General features: G+C 47.8%; 2 protein-coding genes and 1 long non-coding RNA gene across 4 annotated transcripts in view; 1 reads left to right on the forward strand and 2 right to left on the reverse strand.

Annotated features, from left to right (window-relative positions):
* CCDC134 (coiled-coil domain containing 134) overlaps window positions 1-9,809 on the reverse strand; it is a 31,361-nt gene extending 21,552 nt beyond the window's left edge. The window contains exons 1-2 of the mRNA XM_007975928.3: window positions 9,663-9,809; window positions 774-892 (exon numbers count right to left, since the gene is read on the reverse strand). Coding sequence (XP_007974119.1) covers window positions 774-876 — 103 coding nt within the window. The 5' untranslated portion in view covers window positions 877-892; window positions 9,663-9,809. The remainder of the gene's footprint in view (window positions 1-773; window positions 893-9,662) is intronic.
* A 90-nt stretch (window positions 9,810-9,899) lies between these two features.
* Window positions 9,900-19,362, forward strand: LOC103223393 (uncharacterized). 2 transcript variants are annotated; one of them, XR_493790.3, is made up of 4 exons: window positions 9,900-9,982; window positions 10,741-10,948; window positions 11,062-11,184; window positions 13,780-19,362. It is a non-coding gene; the product is annotated as an uncharacterized lncRNA (long non-coding RNA). The 2 variants fall into 2 exon arrangements; XR_012089446.1 differs by having other exon boundaries at window positions 9,931-9,982; window positions 10,721-10,948.
* MEI1 (meiotic double-stranded break formation protein 1) overlaps window positions 10,954-22,381 on the reverse strand; it is a 97,834-nt gene continuing 86,406 nt past the window's right edge. Inside the window, exons 27-31 of the mRNA XM_007975927.3 lie at window positions 15,824-15,905; window positions 14,943-15,049; window positions 13,885-14,016; window positions 13,580-13,692; window positions 10,954-11,149 (exon numbers count right to left, since the gene is read on the reverse strand). Of these exons, the coding sequence (XP_007974118.2) occupies window positions 11,104-11,149; window positions 13,580-13,692; window positions 13,885-14,016; window positions 14,943-15,049; window positions 15,824-15,905 (480 nt within the window). The 3' untranslated portion in view covers window positions 10,954-11,103. The remainder of the gene's footprint in view (window positions 11,150-13,579; window positions 13,693-13,884; window positions 14,017-14,942; window positions 15,050-15,823; window positions 15,906-22,381) is intronic.

Genomic DNA, 22,381 nt, shown 5'->3' on the forward strand with positions numbered 1-22,381 from the left:
GGTCATGGATGCCCAAGGCTAGAAGCCTCCAGGAAATGAACAAACTGACAAGTGCATGGCCCTACAAAGCACCATTCATCCAGTTCCCATGGTGCTCCACACCCAGAAGCCTGAAACCAAGCCTCCAGACATGGCTCCTGCCTTCCCTTCACTGTGGTCTTCCTGCCCTCTCCACAAGCATTCACTGTTCCAGAGCCTCCACCTCTCTGCTCATGCTGCACCCTCTCTGCCCAGAATGCCCCTCACCCTCTTCTAGGAGTTTCTATCCTTTCAAGGCCTGGCTCAAAAATCATCACAGTGTTTCCCCTCCTGTGCCCATCAGAGCACTGGTCACAGAGTAAAATGATCACTTGTTTGGATACTTTCTTCCCCTAGGCTTATGGACACCTCAAACCCAGGGGACTCGTTGTAATTCATCTTTGTGTCCCTGAGGCCTGGCCTGGAGCAGGTGGCCCAGTTCACCAGGGTCCAGATGGGCCAGTAATCCAGAATTCCTGAGTCTCCACCCAGGATCTTGCCCACAAGGTGCCAGGCCATGCACAGTCCTCACTGAGTCTTTGCAGTCTAGAGATGGGCCTTGTCATCTCCATTTACTATATGCGGAAGCTGAAGCTCCGGAGAGACCTGACTTGCTCAAGGTCTGGCTAGAGCACCTCACTTTTTCTCCCTGTTCCCCTCAACTGGGCCTGCTTATCCCTGGAATCCCCGAGTAGAGAAACCTCATTTATAGACCCCTCAAAGACAGCTCATTAACTACCAACCCTAAAGGATACAGATCTCCAGGCTTGGGTCCAGGGAAGTCCTCAAGGTGCCTGTGGCTCCCATCCCAGACAAAAGCAAGACAAAGAGGAAGGCCAGGAACTGAAGAAGGTCCATATCCAAACCTCTTGAGCTGGAAGAATAACCCAAAGAAAGAGAGTGAGACCCAGAGATTGGTGTTACATAAAATAGAGGGCAAAGGTGAACAGCAGCTTCCCCTGATACAGCACATCCTCCGAATACCAAGAACCCAGCTTTGGGGAGCCCTGAAGCTGCAGCTCCTATCCCAGGGCCAGCAGGCACACAATACAGACCCATGGGATGCTAGGAGGTGGAGAGGAAGTTAAGTATGAGTAACACAAGGACGCTTAGAGCACTGGGTCAGCAGCTAGAGCTCTGGGCTGGAGCCCGGCCCCCACCCCTGACTCTGGGACCTCGAGCAGCTTGCCCAGCCTTTCTAAGCCTCAGCCTTCTCAGCTGTAGAACAGGGATAAGGAGGTCACCTCCCTGCTGCAGGGAGGGAGGTCTGGGTGAGGTACTGTGCCTGGGGAGAAGGGGCTCATCAACAGTATTCCCTCCACATCCCCTATCTTGGCCTCCCAGGAAAGCATCTGGTCAAGGAAGCCCAGGCAGAGGAGATGTGAAACTTCCAGGGTTTTCCTCCTTCCTTGACTTTTGTCATCAGAAAGGAAGAAGGGACAAAGGGCAGGGAGGAAGGCAGGGCAGTCTCAGGGTAAGGGGGCTTGCTACTCACTCATTCTGGAACCACAGGTACTACATACAACACCTGTTCATATTCAGGCAACATGCCACAATTCCTTATTTATTTTGATTAATTTTTCTTTTTTTTTTTTTTAAGATGGAGTTTCACTCTTATTGCCCAGGCTGGAGTGCAGCGGCGCGATCTCGGCTCACTGCAACCTCCACCTCCCAGGTTCAAGCGATTCTCCTGCCTCAGCCTCCTGAGTAGTTGGGATTACAGGCATGCGCCACCATGCCCAGCTAATTTTGTATTTTCAGTAGAGATGCGGTTTCTCCATGTTGACTAGGCTGGTCTCAAACTCCCAACCTCAGGTGATCTGCCCGCCTTGTCCTCCCAAAGTGCTGGGATTACAAAAGTGAGCCACCGCACCTGACCCTTTTTATTTTTTATTTTTCCTTAGTAGAGATGAGGTCTTGCTATATTGCCCAGGCTGGTCTCCAACTCTTAAACTCAAGCTATCCTGGACTCCCAAATGCTGGGATTACAGGAGTGAGCCACTATGCCTGGCCAACACAATTATTTATTGAGTACTATGAAGTTCACTTTCCTGGTGATTCCCAGGACATACATTGCTGCCTTCCACCCTTCCTCTTTCTCCCCTTGAAAGGATGCATCTTTTCACTTGGTTAGGGTGGTAATTCTCTTAATGTTTTTTGTTAGCTTTTGTTTTTTGATTTTTGTGTTTTTTTTGAGACAGGGTCTTGCTCTGCTGCCCAGGCTGGAGTGCAGTGGCACAGTCATGCCTCACTGCAGCCTCCACCTCCCAGGCTCAAGCCATCCTCCCACCTCAGCCTCCTGAGTAGCTGGGACCACAGGTGCATGCCACCATGCATGGCTAATTTTTGTATTTTTCCTAGAGGTGGGGTTTTGCCACATTGCCCAGGCTAGTCTTGAACTCCTGGGCTCAAGTGATCCACCCACCTTGGCCTTCCAAAGTACTGGGATACAGGTGTGAGCCACTGCACCCGGCTACTGTAGCTTTTTTCTCTGGTTCTAGCTCTGCTGTTATGGCCTGACACTCAAATATTCTGACTTGAGGGCCTAGAAAAGCAATGTTTTCCTTTAGTATAACTTGATTCTGTACTTTAGGCTTTTCTTGATGTGCCTGAATTGTTTCATTTAACCAGGAAATTTCTCATGCTTTTAACTAAGAAACAGGTATTCCCCAGTTGAAGGTACTAGTTTTTGGTTTGTTTTGTTTTTTTGAGATGGAGTCTTGCCCTGCTGCACAGCCTGGAGTGCAACAGCACAATCTCGGCTCACTGCAACCTCCGCTTCCTGGGTTCAAGCAATTCTCCCTGCCTCAGCCTCCCAAGTAGCTGGGATTACAGCCACCCACCACCATACACAGCTAATTTTTGTATTTTTAGTAGCGACGGGGTTTTGCCATGTTGGCCAGGCTGGTCTTGAACTACTGACCTCAGGTGATCTGCTGCCTCGGCCTCCCAAAGTGCTGGGATTACAGTCGTGAGCCACCGCGCCCAGCTGGTGCTAGTTTTCTTATTTACATTCCACTATAATATGATGGAAACTCATAACCTTGGACACACTCTTCCTGTGTCTGATGAAATTCACAACTTTTTCATAAAACCTGAGCTATGAAAGGGTTAAGATTTTTTGTTTTTACACCCTTGTAACCTTCTGTATTGCTTGTGACACATAAATAACAAATTGACAAATTTCCTTGTCCACTGCTGATTATAATGAACTTCCATCAGATTTTTAACCATGGGGTCAGGCACAGTGGCTAATGCCTGTAATCCCAGCACTTTGAGAGGCCGAGGCAGGCAGATCACAAGGTCAGGAGATCAAGACCATCCTGGCTAACACGGTGAAACCGTCTCTACTAAAAATAAAAAAAATTAGCCGGGCGTGGATGCATGTGCCTGTAATCCCAGCTACTTGGGAGGCTGAGGCAGGAGAATTGCTCGTACCCAGGAGGCAGAGGTTGCAGTGAGCTGAGATCATACCACTGCACTCCATCCAGCCTGGGCAACAAAGCGAGACTCCGTATCAAAAAAAAAAAAAAAAAATTAGTAGTCTAAAAAAAAAGATTTTCAACCATGGTTGTTCCAAGTCTTTGTCATCCATGGTTCTGATTCTTCTCTAAAAGCATTTGCAATCAGATTCATGAAAAGACTCTAACAAGTAATCTTAAATACAAGTTTCTAAAAAGTTAAAAACTTTAAGATCAATGAACTAAATAAAAATTTTTCAGAACTCTAATGAAGAAACTGATGAATTCCTGAAATCTAGTCAAAATCAAACAGAACTCAATTAAAAACTGATGAAGATAATTTTCTTTTCTTTTCTTTTCTTTTTTTTTTTTTGAGAGAGGGTCTCGCTCTGTCATCCAGGCTCACTGCAGCCTCAACCTCTTGGGCTTAAGCAAGCCTCCTACCTCAACATCCTGTGTAGCTGAGACTACAAGCACATGTCACCATGCCCAGCTATTATAATTTTTAAAATTTTTTTGTAGAGGTAGGATCTTGCTATACTACCTAGGCTGGTCTCAAACTCCTGAGCTCAAGCAATCCTCCTGCCTTGGCCTCCCAAAGTGCTGAGATTACAGGCATAAGCCACCCTGCCAGGGTAATGTTTTTATGACATATATTTGAAACATTATTGGTTCTTTACTTGTTTTGTTTTCTAAATTTAAGGAAACTTTTTCTCTTAAGCTATCCATAGTTTACAGCAATTCCTTAAGAAACACTTTTGTAAAGAGAGGTGGAAACATTTCCTTTTCTCCCAATTTAATCCATCTAAAATTTGAAAACTATTCAAAAGTATTCTTTTTGTTTTGTTTTTAGACAGGGTCTCCCTCTGGAGTGCAGTGGTATAATCATGGCTCACTGTAGCCTTGACCTCCCAGGCTCAATCAGTTCTCCTGCCTCAGTCTCCCAAGGGTCTGGGAGTACAGGCATGCGCCGCTACACCCAGATAATTTTTGTATTTTGGGGGCATGTTTCCCAGGCTGATCTTGAACTCCTGGGTTCAAGTGATCAGGCTGCCATGGCCTCCCACAGTGGTAGGATTACAGGTGTGAGCCACCATGCTGGCCTATTCATGAGTATTCTTATGGCAATGTGGTTATTTGCAAAAGTCCAGTAAGACTTTGCTCTCTCTCTTTTTTTATTTTGAGACAGAGTCTCACTCTGTTGCCCAGGCTGGAGTGCAGTGGCACGATCTCAGAACTTGCAACCTCCGCCTCCCGGGTTCAAGTGATTCTTGCGCCTCAGCCTTCCCAGTAGCTGGGATCACAGGCGAGCACCACTATGCCTGGCTAATTTTTGTATTTTTAGTAGAGATGGGGTTTCACCATGTTAGCTTAGGCTGGTCTCGAACTCCTGGCCTCAAGCGATCTGCCCAGCTTGGCCTCCCAATGTGCTGAGATTACAGGCATGAGCCACTGCACCCAGCCTGCTCTCTATTATAACAGAATACAATAAATACTGCTTATATTACCACAGCTTTAACTAGAATATCATACTTGAAAATGTGCATAGAAAGCCTGCCTTCAAAGATTCCCAGCCTTACAGTGAATGAGTAAAATCTGTCACTTCCTGGCAGGCCCAGGAACCTTATGACTGTGCAGTAAAATCTAAAGTCTGCCTTGGTTTTCCTTCCTAGCCTCAAACGGTTTTTAAACCTGGTACTCCTATGTGATCACTGTAAAGAGAAAATTTTGTTTCTAAAAAAAGATATAGTACACCTGTTACTAGACTGTAGCCCTGTGCATTGCTTTTGAGTTCTCATTACCTACTTGTATACTGGATTAGCTCCTGAATTCTAGATTCCTCCAATCCAACTTTCTTCCATGAAATTATTAAAAATGGGCACTGCTCTGTTCCTGAAGCCCTGTAAGTTGAAACTAGATGAACTTTAATGGACAAGCCTTGTGCCTAATGTATGAGTCACACAGAAAGTTCACCAAACCTCTCAATGCTGTAACCAGAGACATTCAAACTGCAAACCTGGATAAGAAGTTGATGGTTTCATACTGTAGATAGTTTTTCCGAAGACACTGGAACAAGATTCCATATCATTTTGAGACTCTTACCTGTTTTTTGTTTGTTTTGTTTTGTTTTTGAGAAAGAGTCTCGCTCTGTTGCCCAGGCTGCAGTGCAGTGGCGCAATCTTGGCTCACTGCAATCTCCGCCTCCCGGGTTCACGCCATTGTCCTGCCTCAGCCTCCCAAGTAGCTAGGACTACAGGCATCCGCCACCACGCCCAGGTTAATTTTTTTTGTATTTTTAGTAGAGACGTGGTTTCACCATGTTAGCCAGGATGGTCTTGATCTCCTGACCTCATGATCCACCCATCTTGGTCTCCCAAAGTGCTGGGACTATAGGCGTGAGCCACCGCACCCGGCCAACTCTTACCCATTTTAATGTCTGCTTTTTTTCACTTGGCAGGATAATGGTGTAATTGAAATTTCACAATCAGTAGCTTCTGCTGGTAACTTGACAGAATCTGACTCAAGAGATCCTTTAGGCCACTTCGTGGATGACTTTGGCAACATCCCTAACAGAACTGTTGATCACAACAAACAAACAACAAAACCCTAAAAAACTGTTGCTCACTCTGTTTTAACTCAACCCAGTTATGGCATAGTAGGTGGTAAAAACTGAGCTATATTATCTATTCACAAATGTTGGTGCTATTGCTAATACTACACACTGTACCCGGATACATTCCTCTGGGAAGCTGAGACCCAAATACAAAAAATAAAGCAGGCCTCATGGTTACAGTAGGTCTCATCTAATTCCCAACGGGCATTTGATTTATTCAATTGGTTGTCCTTAAGCCTAGGTTCATGTCTCAGAATTTTTTTTTATTTTTATTTTTATTTTTTTTGAGACAGGGTCTCACTCTGTTGCCCAGGCTGAAATGCAGTGGTGCAACCTTGACTCACTGCAGCCTCAACTTCTGAGGCTCAAGCAATCCTCCTGCCTCAGCCTCCCCAGTAGCCTGGGACTATAGGCTCATGCCACTGTGCCTGGAGAATTTTTGTACTTGTTTTTGTAGAGATGAGGTTTTGCCAAGTTGCCCAGGCTGGTCTCGAACTCCTGGGTGCAAGCAATCCACCCACCTTGACCTCCCTAAGTGCAGGGACTACAGGCATGAGCCACCTTGCTGGGCCTCTTAGAACCATAATGCAAACTAAGATTATCATATTGCTATTAACATTACTTCCTATTTTCCTATTTATTTATTTTATATTATTTTTGGAGACAGAGTCTCATTCTGTAGCCCAGGTTGGAGTGCAGTGGCACCATCTTGGCTCACTGTAACCTCTGCCTCCCAGGTTCAAGTGATTCTCCTGCCTCAGCCTCCCGAGTAGCTGGGATTACAGTTGCGCACCACCACGTCTGGCTAATTTTTGTATTTTTTGTAGAGACAGGGTTTCGTGATGTTGTCTAGGCTGGTCTCGAACTCCTGGGTTCAAGCAATCTGCCTGCCTTGGCCTCCCAAAGTGCCGGGATTACAGGGGTGAGCCATCATGCCCAGCCCTATTTTCTTTTTAAACTTTATACCTGTTACTTTTTAAATTTTTGGTGAAGTACCACTCCTAACAGAATAATGCTGACCCAGAAGTTTGCAATGATAACAAATGCCTATGGAACAGCCAAAACTGAACTTAATACTGAACTCCAGGTAGACTTATCTTGAGAGCCACTCCTTCAAAACCTCCCTTGCTGCTTAAATGTGGCTAAAAGGTATTTGGGGTTTTTTGAGACAGGGTCTTGCTCTGTCACCCACGTTGGAGTGCAGTGGTATAATCACAGCTCACTATAACCTCAAACTCCCGGACTTAAGTGATTCTCTACCCAACTCTCCCCCACACACTCCCCAACCAATGCCTGGATAATTTTTTTTTTTTTTTTTTGAGATGGAGTTTTGCTCTTGTTGCCTAGGCTGGAGTGCAATGGCGTGATCTCAGCTCACCACAACCTCCGCCTACCCGGTTCAAACAATTCTCCTGCCTCAGAATCCCTAGTAGCTGGGATTACAGGCATGTGTCACTACGCCCAGCTAATTTTTGTATTTAATTAAATTAATTAATTAATTTTTTTTGAGACGGAGTCTCACTCTGCCACCCAGGCTGGAATGCAGTGGCATGATCTTGGCTCACTGCAGGCTCCACCTACCCGGCTCACACCATTCTCCTGCCCCAGCCTCCCGAGTAGCTGGGACTATAGGCGCCTGCCACCACGCCTGGCTAATTTTTTGTATTTTTAGTTGAGACAGGGTTTCACCATGTTGGCCAGGATAGTCTCCATCTCCTGACCTCATGATCTGCCCGCCTCGGCCTCCCAAAGTGCTGGGATTACAGGCATGAGCCACCATGCCCGGCCCTGCCCGGATAATTTTTGTATTTTTTGTAGAGATAGGGTTTTGCCACGTTGCCCAGGCTGGTCTCAACCTTCTGGACTCAAGTGATACTCCCTCCTTGGCCTCCCAAAGTGCTGGGATTACAGGCGTGAATCACTGCTCCCAGCCACTACAAGGGTTTTGATACTGACTCCTAGTCACCAATAATTCCCTTCAACATGACAAGAGACCAACAACCCAAGATAGGTCCATCCCAGCACTGGGGGACCTAACTACAGGATGACCGATCATAAGTCTTTTGGAGAAAGATCTTGACCAAAAGGGGGAAATATGAAAGCTGTTAGAATCAAAACACAGTCGTTTGTGTTAAAAACTCTGACAAATTTAAAGCGTGATTCTCCAATGGGAAAAAAAACAAGAACAACTCTGACAAAACCAAGGAAGGTCATGAAAAGAGGGTTCTCATGCACAAATGACTGATAACAAGATCAGAAAAAAATGCAAAAACCACAACCCTGCACAGAGACCATTGCAGACTTACACAGAAAAATATTTCTGTGAGGACATCTGCCCTGCAACTGCCTGTCCAACCTCAGACTGGCACCACTCTTACTATTCATCCTTGTAGCCAAGGATAACTATCTCAAAATAATTATGCAATCCTCATTTTTCCTTTCAAAACCTTACCAAATACGTACAGAGGTTACTACGGCACACATATTCTCACTACAATGTCTATTCCCAAGTAAACATCATTTTTTAAGAGTCTCTCACTCTGTTATTTAGGTTGACAGTACCTACCACATTCTAGGCACTGTTCTAGAGGCAGGAATACAGCAATAAATAAGACAAGCAAAAATCTCTGCACTCATGGTACTTAGGTCTCTAGTAGGGATAAAAAACAATCAATACATTTGTAAAACAATCACAGAAGGATGAGAGGGTGTTGGTCAGGTGCAAGATTACATCAAGTGGTCAGGAGAGCTCTCACACTCAGATTACAACTCCCCAATGTTACCAATGTGAAATCAAGGCACAGAAAAATGAGATGACTGCCCAAAGTCACACAGCTATTTCCAGGCCGAACCAAGAGTCTGTTTGGCTCTAAGTCCAGTGCTCTGTCTTCTGACTCTTTCTAAATGAGCACAGGCTACCTGAGATCAGAGTTGGCTACTGAACTACCAGGAGATCTGCCCCAGGGGAGAGACGCTCAGTTACAGACAGTGAGGGGCTGCAGAGGTCATCCGGAGAACCCCCTACCCCCAAGCAGACGAGTAAGTGAAACCTAGAGAAGGAATAGTTCAAGTTCACCCAGGACCCCCCACATTCCACCTCCTGCTCCAAACTCAAGGGAACCAGAACCAGGCTAGGGCAAAACTTTAGGGGACAAGGAGAATACCAGACAGCTGGCAATGGCTGAAGCAGGGAAGTGGGAAAGAAAACCCAGAACAGCAGACTGCGGGACAGGTCCTGCTTTCTCTACTGTTACACTCACTTTTTCAGCCTCTCAATCCCGATCCTGCCCTGTGCGTCCCCCAGAGCTCCTCCTGGCTCAGCATGAGGCTCTGAACTCCTGCAAGGTACCTGGTAGTGGCGGGCCTTGAGTCGGCTACCGGGGTCGGGGGCCCGGGTGGTTGACCCCGAGCCTTCGGGGCTCCCGGAGGAGGGAGCTAGCCCTTTCAAGGAACAGAGGCGTCCAGGTCCACGAAACTCCCTCCCCACCACCTGCGGCCGGTTCGGGGCCCTCGGTTCTCTCATTATCCTCCCCAGGAACCTGCAGCCCCCCGCCCCTACCGCCACCTACCTGGCCAGGCAGTGCAGGAAGGGCAGGTGGCCGAGTCCTATGCGAGCAGCTGGGCTCGAAGTTCCAAGAGACTAACAGCAAAGGCACTGAAAGCAGCAGCACCCAGCTAGCAACCAAGAGCAGACCGCCGAGCGCCGTCCCGCCCACCGCGCTGCTCCCGGCCAATGAGCGCGAGCCGCGACGCCGGGCTCCGCTGGCCTCACTTCCGGCCCTGCCCCACCGCCCCGCTCCGCCCCGCCCCGCCCCGCCCCGCCCGACTCTGGCGTACCTCCAGCGCGCTGTCCGCCCCGGCCTCGTCCTACCCCTCCTGCGGGAACCGGGTACGTGGCCCTGGATTTAGCTTGGGTTGAAGGAAGTTAAATCTGCAGGTGGGGTCTGTGCCCAATTTAAGGTGTGAATCAGCAAACAGGGGCCCCAGCTCCTGTCGGCCGGGTGACCTTTTGCACGCCCTCCTCGAAACTGTGTCGTCGTCTGTGGCCGAGTTTTTAGATTTTAGATCGCAAGGTGACTTTAGTGGGCGGTGACTAGCACTTTTTTTCTTTTTTAAGGACCTCACACAGACGTAGTGCAGGGTTCGGGAATCCGTTGCTTGCCCCTCCGGTCCAACTAATAAACCAAGTGCGTCGTGGGCTTCCCCGTCCGTTCGTTAGGCCGAGTGCAGCCCCACTTTTACGCAGGATCAGGACAGCCAGACCCGAGGAGGCAGCGTGGCGTGGCCATCTCCGGGCCCGGGGCCCCTGCCGGGGGGAAAGGGAGCTAGAGGCCCGGTCTGGGTTGAGCGCAGACCTCATGCCGGGGCCGAGCTGGACATGGATTCCCAAGATTTATCCACAAGGGTGCATAAACACCAGTTCTGATGATGGCTGTATGGGAAGGGACAGAGGGGACCTACTTTAGCCAGGGAAGGGCTGAGGCTGGGACAGTTTCGTTCTGATAGGAAAGTTGAGAATTTGACCCTCTTTGCCTGGAAAGTTTACCTCTGTCCACCTCCATGTGAGGCGAGGGAGCAGGTCAGCTGCCTCTCGGAGCACTTGGATCGCAGCAACCCCAACCCCTAGGCCTTTCTCTGCCCTGCCAGCCCCAGGATGGCCTGACTGGTGTTCTCTGAGTACAGCTGAGGCACCCAGCTGACTCCCTGAGTGCTGTTTCAAGAACGAATCCTGTCCCATCCCTCCCTCCCTGAGGAGGCCATCAGTCTCCTTGCTGAAACAATCCCCTATCCAACTGGCTGAGAAACCAGCTCCTGGTAGACAAGGCAGTACGGTGTTTTTGGAGAGCCCATGCAGGTATGTGAGTGTATCATTTTATTTCCTTATTCTGTTTCAACAATGGAGTATATGGCTCCATATGAATAGCAACTGTCATCCATTTCCTCAACAATTATGCTGTTTGTCTCCAGGTCTCATTCTCTCTCCATTTCTGGGCCTTCAAGTCCTGAGGATCAGTTTCTGATGTGGGACAGGGATACAGCCACCCCTCCCAGGCAGCTGGCAGCAAAACATGAGAGGAAAACAGCAGAGAGGTAGGGCCAACCATGGGGGCATCACACTTCCAGAGCCCAAAACAGGCAAGAATGGTCAGGCAAGAACAGAGGTGCTCCTAAGAATAGTGGGATGGATTCTAAAATTGGGTCGTGAACACCTGGGCTAGGTAGTTGCTATTCAACAGGGAACTATTCCAAGGAAGGGGCAAGGAGGAGAACCAGGGAGGCAGCCACAGGGGTGCGGAGGAAGCAAACTACCCTCACGCATACCTCTGGACTGCAGTGTCTCTGGGTGCAACCACCCACCAGAGGGCCTCTGACCACTGCCACAGCCCCCCAAAAAAGCTTGCTTTTTTTTTTTTTTTTGGAGACATAGTCTCACTCTATTGCCCAGGTTGGAGTGTGCAGTGGCACAATCTTAGCTCTCTGCTCACTGCAACCTCCGCCTCCCGGGTTCAAGCGATTCTCCTGCCTCAGCCTCCCAAGCAGCTTGGATTACAGGCGTGCACCACCATGCCCAGCTAATTTTTGTGTTTTTAGTAGAGATGGGGTTTCACCATGTTGGCCAGGCTTGTGGCAGAACTCCTGACCTCAAGTGATCCACCCACCTTGGCCTCCCAAAGTGCTGGGATTACAGGTGTGAGCCACTGTGCCCAGCCCCCAAGCTTTCTTTTCTTTTTTTTTTCAGATGGAGTCTTGCTGTGTCACCCAGGCTGGAGTGCAGTGGTGCGATCTTGGCTCACTGCAGCCTCTGCCTCCCAGGTTCCAGTGATTCTCCTGCCTCAGCCTCCTGGGTAGCTGAGATTACAGGTGCACACTACCACGCCCAGCTAATTTTTGTATTTTTTAGTAGAGATGGGGTTTCACCATGTTGGCCAGGCTGGTCTGGAACTCCTGACCTCAGGTGATCCACCGACCTCGGCCTCCCAAAGTGCTAGGATTGCAGGCGTGAGCCACATGTCTGGACACCTGAAGGTAATTTTATGCAGTGTTTTAAATAATTTTGTTCATGGGCCAGGCACGGTGGCTCATGCCTGTAATCCCAGTACTTGGGAGGCCAAAGCAGGCAGATCACCTGAGCTCAGGAGTTTGAGACAAGCCTGGGCAACATGGTGAAACCCTGTATCTACAAAAAACTTCAAAAATTAGCCAGGCATGAGAGCTACTTGGAGCTACCTTCAAGTAGCTGAGACTGGTGTAGCTCACTTGCAGTCTCAGCTACTTGGAGGGTTAAGGCGGGAGGATCCCTTGGGCCCAGGAGGTGAAGGCTACAATGAGCTATGTTCACACCACTGCACTCCAGCCTGGGTGACAAAGCAAGATGCTGTCTTAAAAATAATAATAAATAAAAGAATATTAAAAATATAATTTTATTCATACAACAAAATTTTTTGGTTTTTTTCTGGGACAGAGTCTTGTTTTGTCACCCAGGGTGGAGTACAGTGGTGTGATCTCAGCTCACTGCCCTCCACATCCCCGACTCAAGCTATTCTTGTGCCTCAGCCTCCCGAGTAGCTAGGACTACAGGCACATGCCACCACACCCAGCTAATTTTGGTATTTTTCATAGAGATGAGATTTCACCATGTCGGCCAGGCTGGTCTCAAACTCCTGGCCTCCAGTGATCTGTCTGCCTAGGCTTCCTAAAGTGCTGGGATTACAGGCATGAGCCACCGCACTTGGCCTATTCATGAAACAAAGTTTTGACTACATTTTGACTGCAACTCAGCACGTGAAGTCAGGTATGGAATTTTCCACCTGTAGCATCACATCAGCACTCAAAAAGTTTCAGATTTGGAGCACTTTGGATTTCTAATTTTTGTATTAGGGATGCTCAACCTGTACTACAACTACCTTAACACTCCTAGCTGATGTGAGGATTAAATATAATGCATGTAGCCAGGCATGGTGGCTCACGCCTGTAATCCCAGCACTTTGGGAGGCTGAGGCAGGCGGATCACAAGGTCAGGAGTTCGAGACAAGCCTGTCCAATATGGTGAAACCCTGTCTCTACTAAAAATACAAAAAAAAAGAAAATAGCTGGGCCTGGTGGCAGGCGCCTGTAGTCCCAGCTACCTGAGAGGCTGAGGCAGGAGAATTGCTTGAACCCAGGAGGCGGAGGTTGCAGTGAGCCAAGATTGTGCCACTGCACTCCAGCCTGGGTGAGAGAATGAGACTCCATCTCAAAATAAAGAAATATATATTTATACATACATATATATATAATGCTTGTAATGTGCCTGGTCTTTGTAGGAACTTAATATTAACAGGACACGGCATTGCTGTTGTCAACACTGTTAATTATCCTCACTGACCCCTGCTTACTTTAGAAAACAAGACTATAGTGCACCTATGTCCTGAAGCATGATGCCACAGCTTCTTACGGCCTGGGAAAGCTTGCCCAGGCCAAGGCTCCCAGATACAAGAAAGGATACAGCATGTCCTGCAGGGGTGGCTGGCCTGAGGAGGTGCTAAGGGGAAGGCCCTCCAAAGAGGCCTGCAGGGTCTGGGCCATGCTGTGGTCAGCCAGGTGTCCCATGCTCTGGAGCTGCAGGGAGAAGAGGGCAGGGAAGACAGGCCTCCTCAGTGCCCACTCCACTTAGGCCCTAACTGCCTCCATCCTCTGTACTTCCAGCCTCCCATTCCTTGGCTGCTGTGGTCAGAGCTCCCACCCTCCAAGAGAAGATGGTCTTAAGGATCTAGCTTTACAGTGGCTGCATGGCCTCCCCTTCCCACCCACCTGCTGGAAGAAGCCATGCAGGGCCTGGAGTGTGGTGTTCGAGAGGGTAGACAGGTCAGCCAAAGCCACACCTTGCAGAACATCACCCACCTCTTCATGAGAGAGGACACTGCTACTCCGGTACCGCATAAACTGGCCCAGGAAGAGAAGCCCCAAACACCCAGTGATTTGGCATCTCTATCATAGACATCTGCTGTGCCCCAACTTTAGGGGACACTGTCGTGAGGCCCACAGAACCTGCCTGCCTTCAAGGAGCTCAGAGTTAGTGGGCAGAGGTGGGGCTATGTCATGGGGAAGTGGGGGAAGTAAGGCAAACTGTGAGATCCTGAGAGAGTTGGCCCTCCTGGCCCCTTTGGCCTTGGCTCCCTCCTCTCCAACATTGCACTGAACACTCAGGGCCAAAATGAACTGCGTGTGGCTCCCCTGACATACCACCATGTGCTCTTGTACCTGTTGTTCTTACTTCACTACCTGGAACACCTTTCCTCCTCTCTGCCTATTAATCTCTCAAGCCACAGCTAAAATGTTTCCTTCACTGCTCAGAAGCAATTACTCTTTCCTCTTTGTTCCTACACCAACCACTGATGTACTTGTTGATTCACTTCGCTGTCATTCTTAGGCTCGCTGCTTTGTTATTTATTCAAGGGGCACTTACTGTGTGCCTCGCAGTTAGCATCTCCTCTAGTCTACCACTTGTAGTGTCATATTTACATTACTAGTTTACTTGTCTATCCTCCTCTTTAGACTGAGGGACCCTAAAGTCAGAGTATCTGGTTCATTGACGTCCTTAGTATCTAGCAGACCTGGCATGTGGTAGACAGGCCCTGGTCAACATGTCATGAGAGAAATAGGGGAAAGGGTGTCGGGGTCCCCTGGCGTGAGGAGATATGGGCATTCAGAGGAATTCTTTCAGCAGGCCTCTTGCAGGGTGAAGGCCTGCCCAGCCCTTCCACCTTCTTTGAGGATTAGGGTTTCCTAAAGTAAGGAGACCCTGGCCTCTTCAGCACCACCCAGCTCATGACACTCCTCAGACCACAAGATATCCTTTCTGTACTTACCAGGGTCATGAGCCTCAAAATCTCAGGTCTGAGGAAGGAATTCTCTCCAGCATCCAACAGTGTAAACAGCAAAAACCGATTCCAAGGCTGGGAGGCCACGTGAAGAGCTTCAAGAAACACTGGGTTGTTAATGCTTCCAAGGCCTTGCCTTGGGACACTGCTCAAGAGGACTTTCTCCTATTGGCTTAAAAAGGGGCTACCCAGTTAGAGGCAGGGCACTGGAGAAGCTGACCCAAGGAGGGTTCTTTCTTTGCTGTGCTTCTAATCCACCTATGTTGGCTGGCTCAGTGAAACTATATATGCCATGATTGTGGAAGGCAGGTAGTAAGAAGGGCTCTGCCACTTAAGAGCATTGTGACCTTGGTTGGGCACATCAATTGACCTCTCTGAACCTTATTGATCTCATCTGTATAATGGGCATGACTGCCCTTGCAGTGCTGCTAAAAGAATTAAACAAAACAGGCTGGGCGCAGTGGCTCACGCCTGTAATCCCAGCACTTTGGGAGGCTGAGGCAGGCGGACCACTAGGTCAGGAGATCGACACCATCCTGGCTAACACGGTGAAACCCTGTCTCTACTAAACATACAAAACAAAAATTAGCCGAGCGTGGTGGTGGGTGCCTGCAGTCCCAGCTCATCAAGAGGCTGAGGCAAAAGAATGGCATGAACACAGGAGGCGGAGCTTGCAGTGAGCCGAGATCGCGCCACTGGACTCCAGCCTGGGCTACAGAGCGAGACTCCGTCTCAGAAAAAAAAAAAAAGAATTAAACAAAACAAGTGTGAGTCACACAAGGGGATGGGAGGCTGGAACAGAAGGACGGAAGGGTATGGCTCCCTCTAATCTCTCTCATGGAAACATCGAGAATGTGGAGAGTTTCTACCTATGTCTGGGCTCCGGGCATCCACGTAGTCAAGCAAGGCTTCTAGGCAGCCAACACAGGCCTGGGACAATAGAGGGTCCCTCTGCAGAAAATAAATAAATAAATAAATAAAATTCAGGTCATGTTTTGCTACCAGTGGCTTTTGGTGCCAACCAAGAAAAAACATTTGGTTTTCAGAGTTATTTGGATTTCAGAATTTCAGATTTGGGATTATAGCCCTGTAGATAATCAAGAAATGTTTGTTGGCTTAATCTCTCACCCTCATAACAGCACAGTGCTTATACTGTGTGATTTACCTACATTCAAGACAGTGCTTTGGGCAAGGCACAGTGGCTCACGCCTGTAATCCCAGCACTTTGGGAGCCCAAGGTGCCCGGATCAACTGAGGTTGGGAGTTTGAGACCAGCCTGGTCAACATGGTGAAACCCCATCTCTACTAAAAATACAAAAATTAGCCGGGTGTGGTGGTGCACACTTGTAGTCCCAGCTACTGAGGAGGCTGAGGCAGGAGAATTGCTTGAATCCGGGAGGCGGAGGCTGCAGTGAGCTGAGATTGCACCACTTGCACTCCAGCCTAAGCAACAGAGCGAAACTCCATTGTGGTGGCTCACGCCTGTAATCCCAGCATTTTGGGAGGCTGAGGTGGGTGGATCACGAGGTCAGGAGTTCAAGAGCAGCCTGGCCAAGATGGTAAAACCCTGTCTCTACTAAAAATACAATAAAATAGCTGGGCGTGGTGGTGGGGGCCTGTAATCCCAGCTACTCAGGAGGCTGAGGCAGAGAACTGCTTGAACCCGGGAGCAGAATGAGCCACAATCACTCCACTGCACTCCAGTCTGGGTGACAGAGCGAGACTCCATCTTAAAAAAAAAAGAGTGCTTTGTTTCAGAAAAGAAGATGGACCCTGGGCCACACTAAAATATTCATAGATTACAGACCCTGGAAGAGCCTCACAGTTTACTTAAGCCAGTGGGTTTCAACCTTTTTTTTTTTTTAAAGCAACAGGACCTTTCATCAAAATTGTATGCTTTAATAAGCACATGCAAATATTTATCATTAGTCATTAGGGAAATGCAAATTAAAACTACTAAGAGGTACCCCTGTACATCTACCAATAGCTAAAGTTAAAAGACTGACAACACCAAGTGTTGAGGAGAATGTGGAGCAGCTGGCACTCATACATTGCTGGTGGGAAGGTAAAATGGTGCAGCCACTTTGGGAAACAATTTGATGGCTTATTATAAAGTTAAACATATACTTATCATCCCCATAACCACCCTTATCACTCCAGTGCCCTATAGCCCTTCTTCAGAGCCCTCTGCTGCCACTGACCTGCCCCTTCACCCCATGTGACCCAGCATGGTGGACCCTGGACACTCACTCTATTCTTATTTCAGCTAACACTTTCCTCCACCGTGATCCATTCCTAGGGGAATAGAGGCTGTTCTCATGTCAAAACACCCCTTTTATTTTGCAGATGGAGAACATGAAGATTAGTAAGAAGTGACTTGCTAAACATCTTCAGAGTCAGAGGCTGGGCAGGGGCTTTGGCACAGATCCCTGTGACTCTAGATACTATATCTTCCACTGCACTGCACTGGGCCTCCCAACTGCTGAAGATTCTGCATAGCTGATCAGCACTCAGTTTGTAGTGCTGGTGCCGCCAGGCTGCTTTGGCTTAGAGGTGTCAAGGAGGACCAGCACCCAGAGCTCTAGCTTAGGCTTCATTGTCATTTTTCTCCCTTGACACCAGTTTTTAAAAGTACAATTTTACTGAGATATAATTCACAAACCATGATACTCATCCTTTAAAGGATATAATTCAGTAGATTTTTTTTATTATATCCACAGAGTTGCACAGCAATATAATTCCAGAATATTTTCATCACCCCTGAAAAGAAACCCCATACTCAGCAGTCACTCTTCGTTCCCCCATCCCTCCACTCAGCCCTAGGCAACTACTAATCTACTTTCTGTCTCCATGGATTTGCCTTTCCCAGACATTTCTCATAAGCAGAATCATAATATGTGCTCTTTTGTATCTGACTTCTTTCACTTAATGTTCTCAAGGTTCATCCATGTTGTAGCATGTGCCAGTGCTTCATTCCTTTGTATGGTCAAATAGTATTTCATTGTATGGATATACAATTTGTCCATTCATCAGTTGATGGACATTGGGGTTGTTTCCACTTTTTCATTATTATGAATAGTGCTGCTATGAACATTCAGATACAAGGTTTTGTGTGGACATTCTCTACTTTCCTGCCAACACTTGCTATTATCTGTGTTCTTATTTTAGCCACCCTCATGGGTATGAGAGTGGCCTAGCTGTCATCTGCATGTATAGCCTCTTGTTCTTACCTCCAGGCACTCTCCTTGCCCCCATCTTCCCTACTGTGGCTAAGAGGGAACTTTCTTTTTTTCTTTTGAGATAGGTCTCACTCTGTCACCCAGGCTGGAACTCAGTGGCATGATCACAGCTCACTTCGGCCTCAACCTCCTGGGCTTAGGCGATCCTCCCATAGCCTCCTGAGTAGACGGGACTACAGGCACGTGCCACCACGCCCAGCTAATTTTTTGTATTTTTTATAGGGATAGGGTTGTGCCGTGTTGCCCAGGCTGGTCTGGAACTCCTAGACTCAAGCAATCCACCCACTTTGGCCTCCCTGAGTGCTAGGATTATAAGCGTGAGCCATAGTACCCAGCTTGAGAGAGAACTTTCAAACACACAGTCTGACAGACGTCCTTCCACAGTTCGCACAGTGATTTTTAGCCTAGCGTGTGAGGCACGGCTCAGTTTGGCTCTGCCCAGCTTTTTCTCTCATTTTCTACCTCATCACACCCCACACCCCAGCATGCACTTTCAGACTATGTGATTTTGTACATGCTGTTGTCCTGCTGGAATGCCCTTCCCTCTATACCTCTGCCTAGACACCTTTCAAGGCTGAGTTCAGATGTCACCTTCTCTGTGAAGCCTCCCCTGACTTCCCACACAGGGGACATTTTTGCCTAAAAGAAGTTTTCAGACTGGGCGTGGTGGCTCGCCTGTAATCCCAGCACTTTCAGAGGCTGAGTTGGGCAGATCACAAGGTCAGGAGTTCGAGACCAACCTGGCCAATATGGTGAAACCCTGTCTCTACTAAAAATACAAAAATTAGCCGGGTGTGGTGGTGGGTGCCTGTAGTCCCAGGTGCTCAGGAAGCTGAGGCAGGAGAATCACTTGAACCCGGGAGGCAGAGGCTACAGTGAGCTGAGATCATGCCATTGCACTCTAGCCTGGGCGACAGAGTGAGACTCTGTCTCAGAAAATAAAGAAAAAAAGAAGTTCGCAGTTTTGTGGAAGAAGACAATGTAAACCACTGATCATATAATAAAATATGATTAATGTGATACTCAATACACAGCAGAATGAACCATTCTGGGGGCTAAAGGGAGAGGGATTTCCTCTATTGCTGGGTTACTGGAATAAATATTTGCTGAATGTATGAATTACTGAACAAATGAATGAACAAATGAATAAAAAGCTAGTTTTAAGACTGGGCGCAGTAGCTCACACCTGTAATCCCAGAACTTTGGGATGCCGAGGCAGGCGGATCACTTGAGGCCAGGAGTTTTGAGACCAGCCTGGCCAACATGGCGAAACCCTGTCTCTACTAAAAATACAAAAAATTAGCTGGGTGTGGTGGCAGGCACCTGTAATCCCAGGTACTCGGGAGGCTGAGGCATGAGAATCTCTTGAAACTGGGAGGCAGAGGTTGCAGTGAGCCCAGTGAGCCGAGATCACACCACTGTACTCCAGCCTGGGCAACAGAACGACAGTCTGTCTCAAAAAAAAAAAAAAAAAGCTAGCTTTAAACAACAAACTGGTTGAAATGAAGGAGGCTTAGCTACAGCCATGAGGTCTTGGGCAGTGACAGAGGGGGCACTGTGGCTGAACACAGAAGGCCAGGAAATTTCTCGGGAGTGTGGCAATGAGAGAAAAGAGGAAAAGGCTAGTTGGTCCTGTTCACTAGGCAATTATGGGGCAGTGACTGTGAGGCTAAGACAGGCTCTTCAGCAGTACCCTCCTATAAGCAGGGTAGGCCCAGCAACTTCTACAGGGGGAGTCATGAGCTTCTCAGGTTGGTTTCTCCTTCCCAGGGACTGTTGAGAACAGACAGTCAAAAACTACCAGAGAGACAAATACAGGATTCCACTTACATGAGGTCCCTAGAGTAGTCAAATTCAGAGAGCAAGTAAAATGCCAGGGGCTGGGGGAGGGGACTGGGGAATTGTTTAATGGGTACAGAGTTTCAGTTTGGGAAGATTAAAACATCTAGAGATGGATGATGGTGAAAGTTGCACAACAATCTGAATGTACTTAATGCCACTGACCTGTATACTTAAAATGATTAAAATATTAAATTTTATGTTATGTATAGTTTACTATAATTAAAACAGGGCCAGGTGCAGTGACTCACACCTGTAATCCTAGCACTTTGGGAGGTCAAGGCCAGAGGATTGCTTGAGCCCAGGAGGTAAAGACCACCCTGGGCAACATAGTGAGATATCATCTCTACAAAAGTATTTTATTTTATTATTTATTTATTTATTTTTTTGAGATTGAGTCTTGCTCTGTCACCCAGGCTGGAGTGCACTGGCATGATCTTGGCTCACTGCAATCTCCACCTCCCGGGTTCAAGTGATTCTCCTGCCTTGCCCTCCTTAGTAGCTGGGATTACAGGTGCGTGCCACCACGTCCGGCTGATTTTTTTGTATTTTTAGTAGAGATGGGGTTTCACCATGTTGGCCAGGCTGGCCTCAAATTCCTGACCTCAAATGATCCGCCCGCCTTGGCCTCCCAAAGTGCTGATATTACAGGCATGAGCCACCGCGCCTGGCCTCACTACCAATACAAAAGTATTTTAAAATTAGCTGGGTATGGTGGTGTACACCCATAGTCCCAACTATTCAGGAGGTTGAGATGGGAGGATCACTTAGGCCCAGCAGGTTAAGGTGGCAGTGAGCCATGATCATGCCACTGCACTCTTAACTGTTTATAAAAATAAACAGTTGCCAGAGGCAGAGTTGAGTGTCACAGGCCAGGGAGACATCTAGGCTCTTGGGCATGAGGGGCGAATGGTGAAATTGCTATACAGTACTTCACTGGCGGCTGGGCACGTTAGCTCACACCTGTAATCCCAGCATTTTAGGAGGCCGAGGTGGGCGGATCACCTGAGGTCGGGAGTTTGAGACCAGCCTGGCCAACATGGTGAAACCTTGTCTCTACTAAAAATACAAAAATTAGCCAGGAGTGGTGGCAAACACCTGTAATCCCAGCTACTCAGGAAGCTGAGGCAGGAGAATTGCTTAAACCCAGGAGGCGGAGGTTGCAGTGAGCTGGGATCCCACCACTTCACTGCAGCCTGGGTGACAGAGCAAGACTTTGTCTCCAAAAAAAACCACAAACCTCACTGGCACCCCACCCTAGTGTTGAGGCTATTGGTTTGAAGAAGGCTTTTTCATCATTCAAGGCCCAGTTCAAATGCTACCTCTCCTGTGCAGCCTTCCAATACAGGTTGAGGCTGGGCACACCTGTAATCCCAGCACTTTGGGATGCCGAGGCAGATGGATCACTTGAGGTCACGAGTTCGAGACCAGCCTGGACAACATGGTGAAACCCCATGTCTACTAAAAATACAAAATTAGTCAAGCATTGTGGTAAGTACCAGTAGTCCCAGGTACCTGGGAGGCTGAGGCAGGAGAATCACTTGAACTCAGGAGGCAGAGGTTGCAGTGAGCTGAGATCGCACCACTGCACTCCAGCCTGGGCGACAGAGCAAGACTCCATCTCAAAAACAAACAAAAAAACAAATACTGGTTGAGTATCTGTAATTAAAGATATGAAATCTGAAATACTACAAAATCCAAAACTTTTGAGCACAAACATGATGCTCAAAGCAGATGCTCATTGGGCATTTCGGATTTTGGACTTTCATATTAGGAATGCTCAACTGCTAATGGGTCATTTTGGCATTAGATGTAGTTATTTGTGTTACCTATAATCTGTGAGTGCCTAAATGGCTGAGATCATGTCATGTTAATTTCTGTGTTTTCATCCATTCAACAAACATTCCCAGATGCCAATTTTATGCCAAGTTCTGTGCTGGATATTAGGAAATCATTCCCCGCCCCCACCTCCTGTTCTGAATGTTAAACAGGAATGTCAGCCCTTTTAGAAACTTTAGGGAGAAAGCATTTCCCTAACTGGCCCTCCTCACCCAAGGAAGGTTTTATCTAATAGGCAAGACAGTAGCTTAAGATCTACTGTGCCATCAGGGCAGGATTAAGGTAATAAAGGTTATGCTCCCATGAATTTAAACTCTTAAGATCCTGGCCAGCTGGCTAAGTGTCCATAATGTAAATGCAGTTTTTCCCACCTGTGGACCCTGGTCTGGCAAGAAGGAGGGTGGTTTAAAAAGCTCATTTTGGACAGATATGATTAAGCAAGTATAATAAAATGTTATTAGCAGAATCTAGGTGATGGGTGTATGAGCGTTCACTGTAAAATTCTCTCAT

Source organism: Chlorocebus sabaeus, chromosome 19 (genome assembly GCF_047675955.1).
Source record: "Chlorocebus sabaeus isolate Y175 chromosome 19, mChlSab1.0.hap1, whole genome shotgun sequence".
NCBI classification, from domain to species: Eukaryota; Metazoa; Chordata; class Mammalia; order Primates; family Cercopithecidae; genus Chlorocebus; species Chlorocebus sabaeus.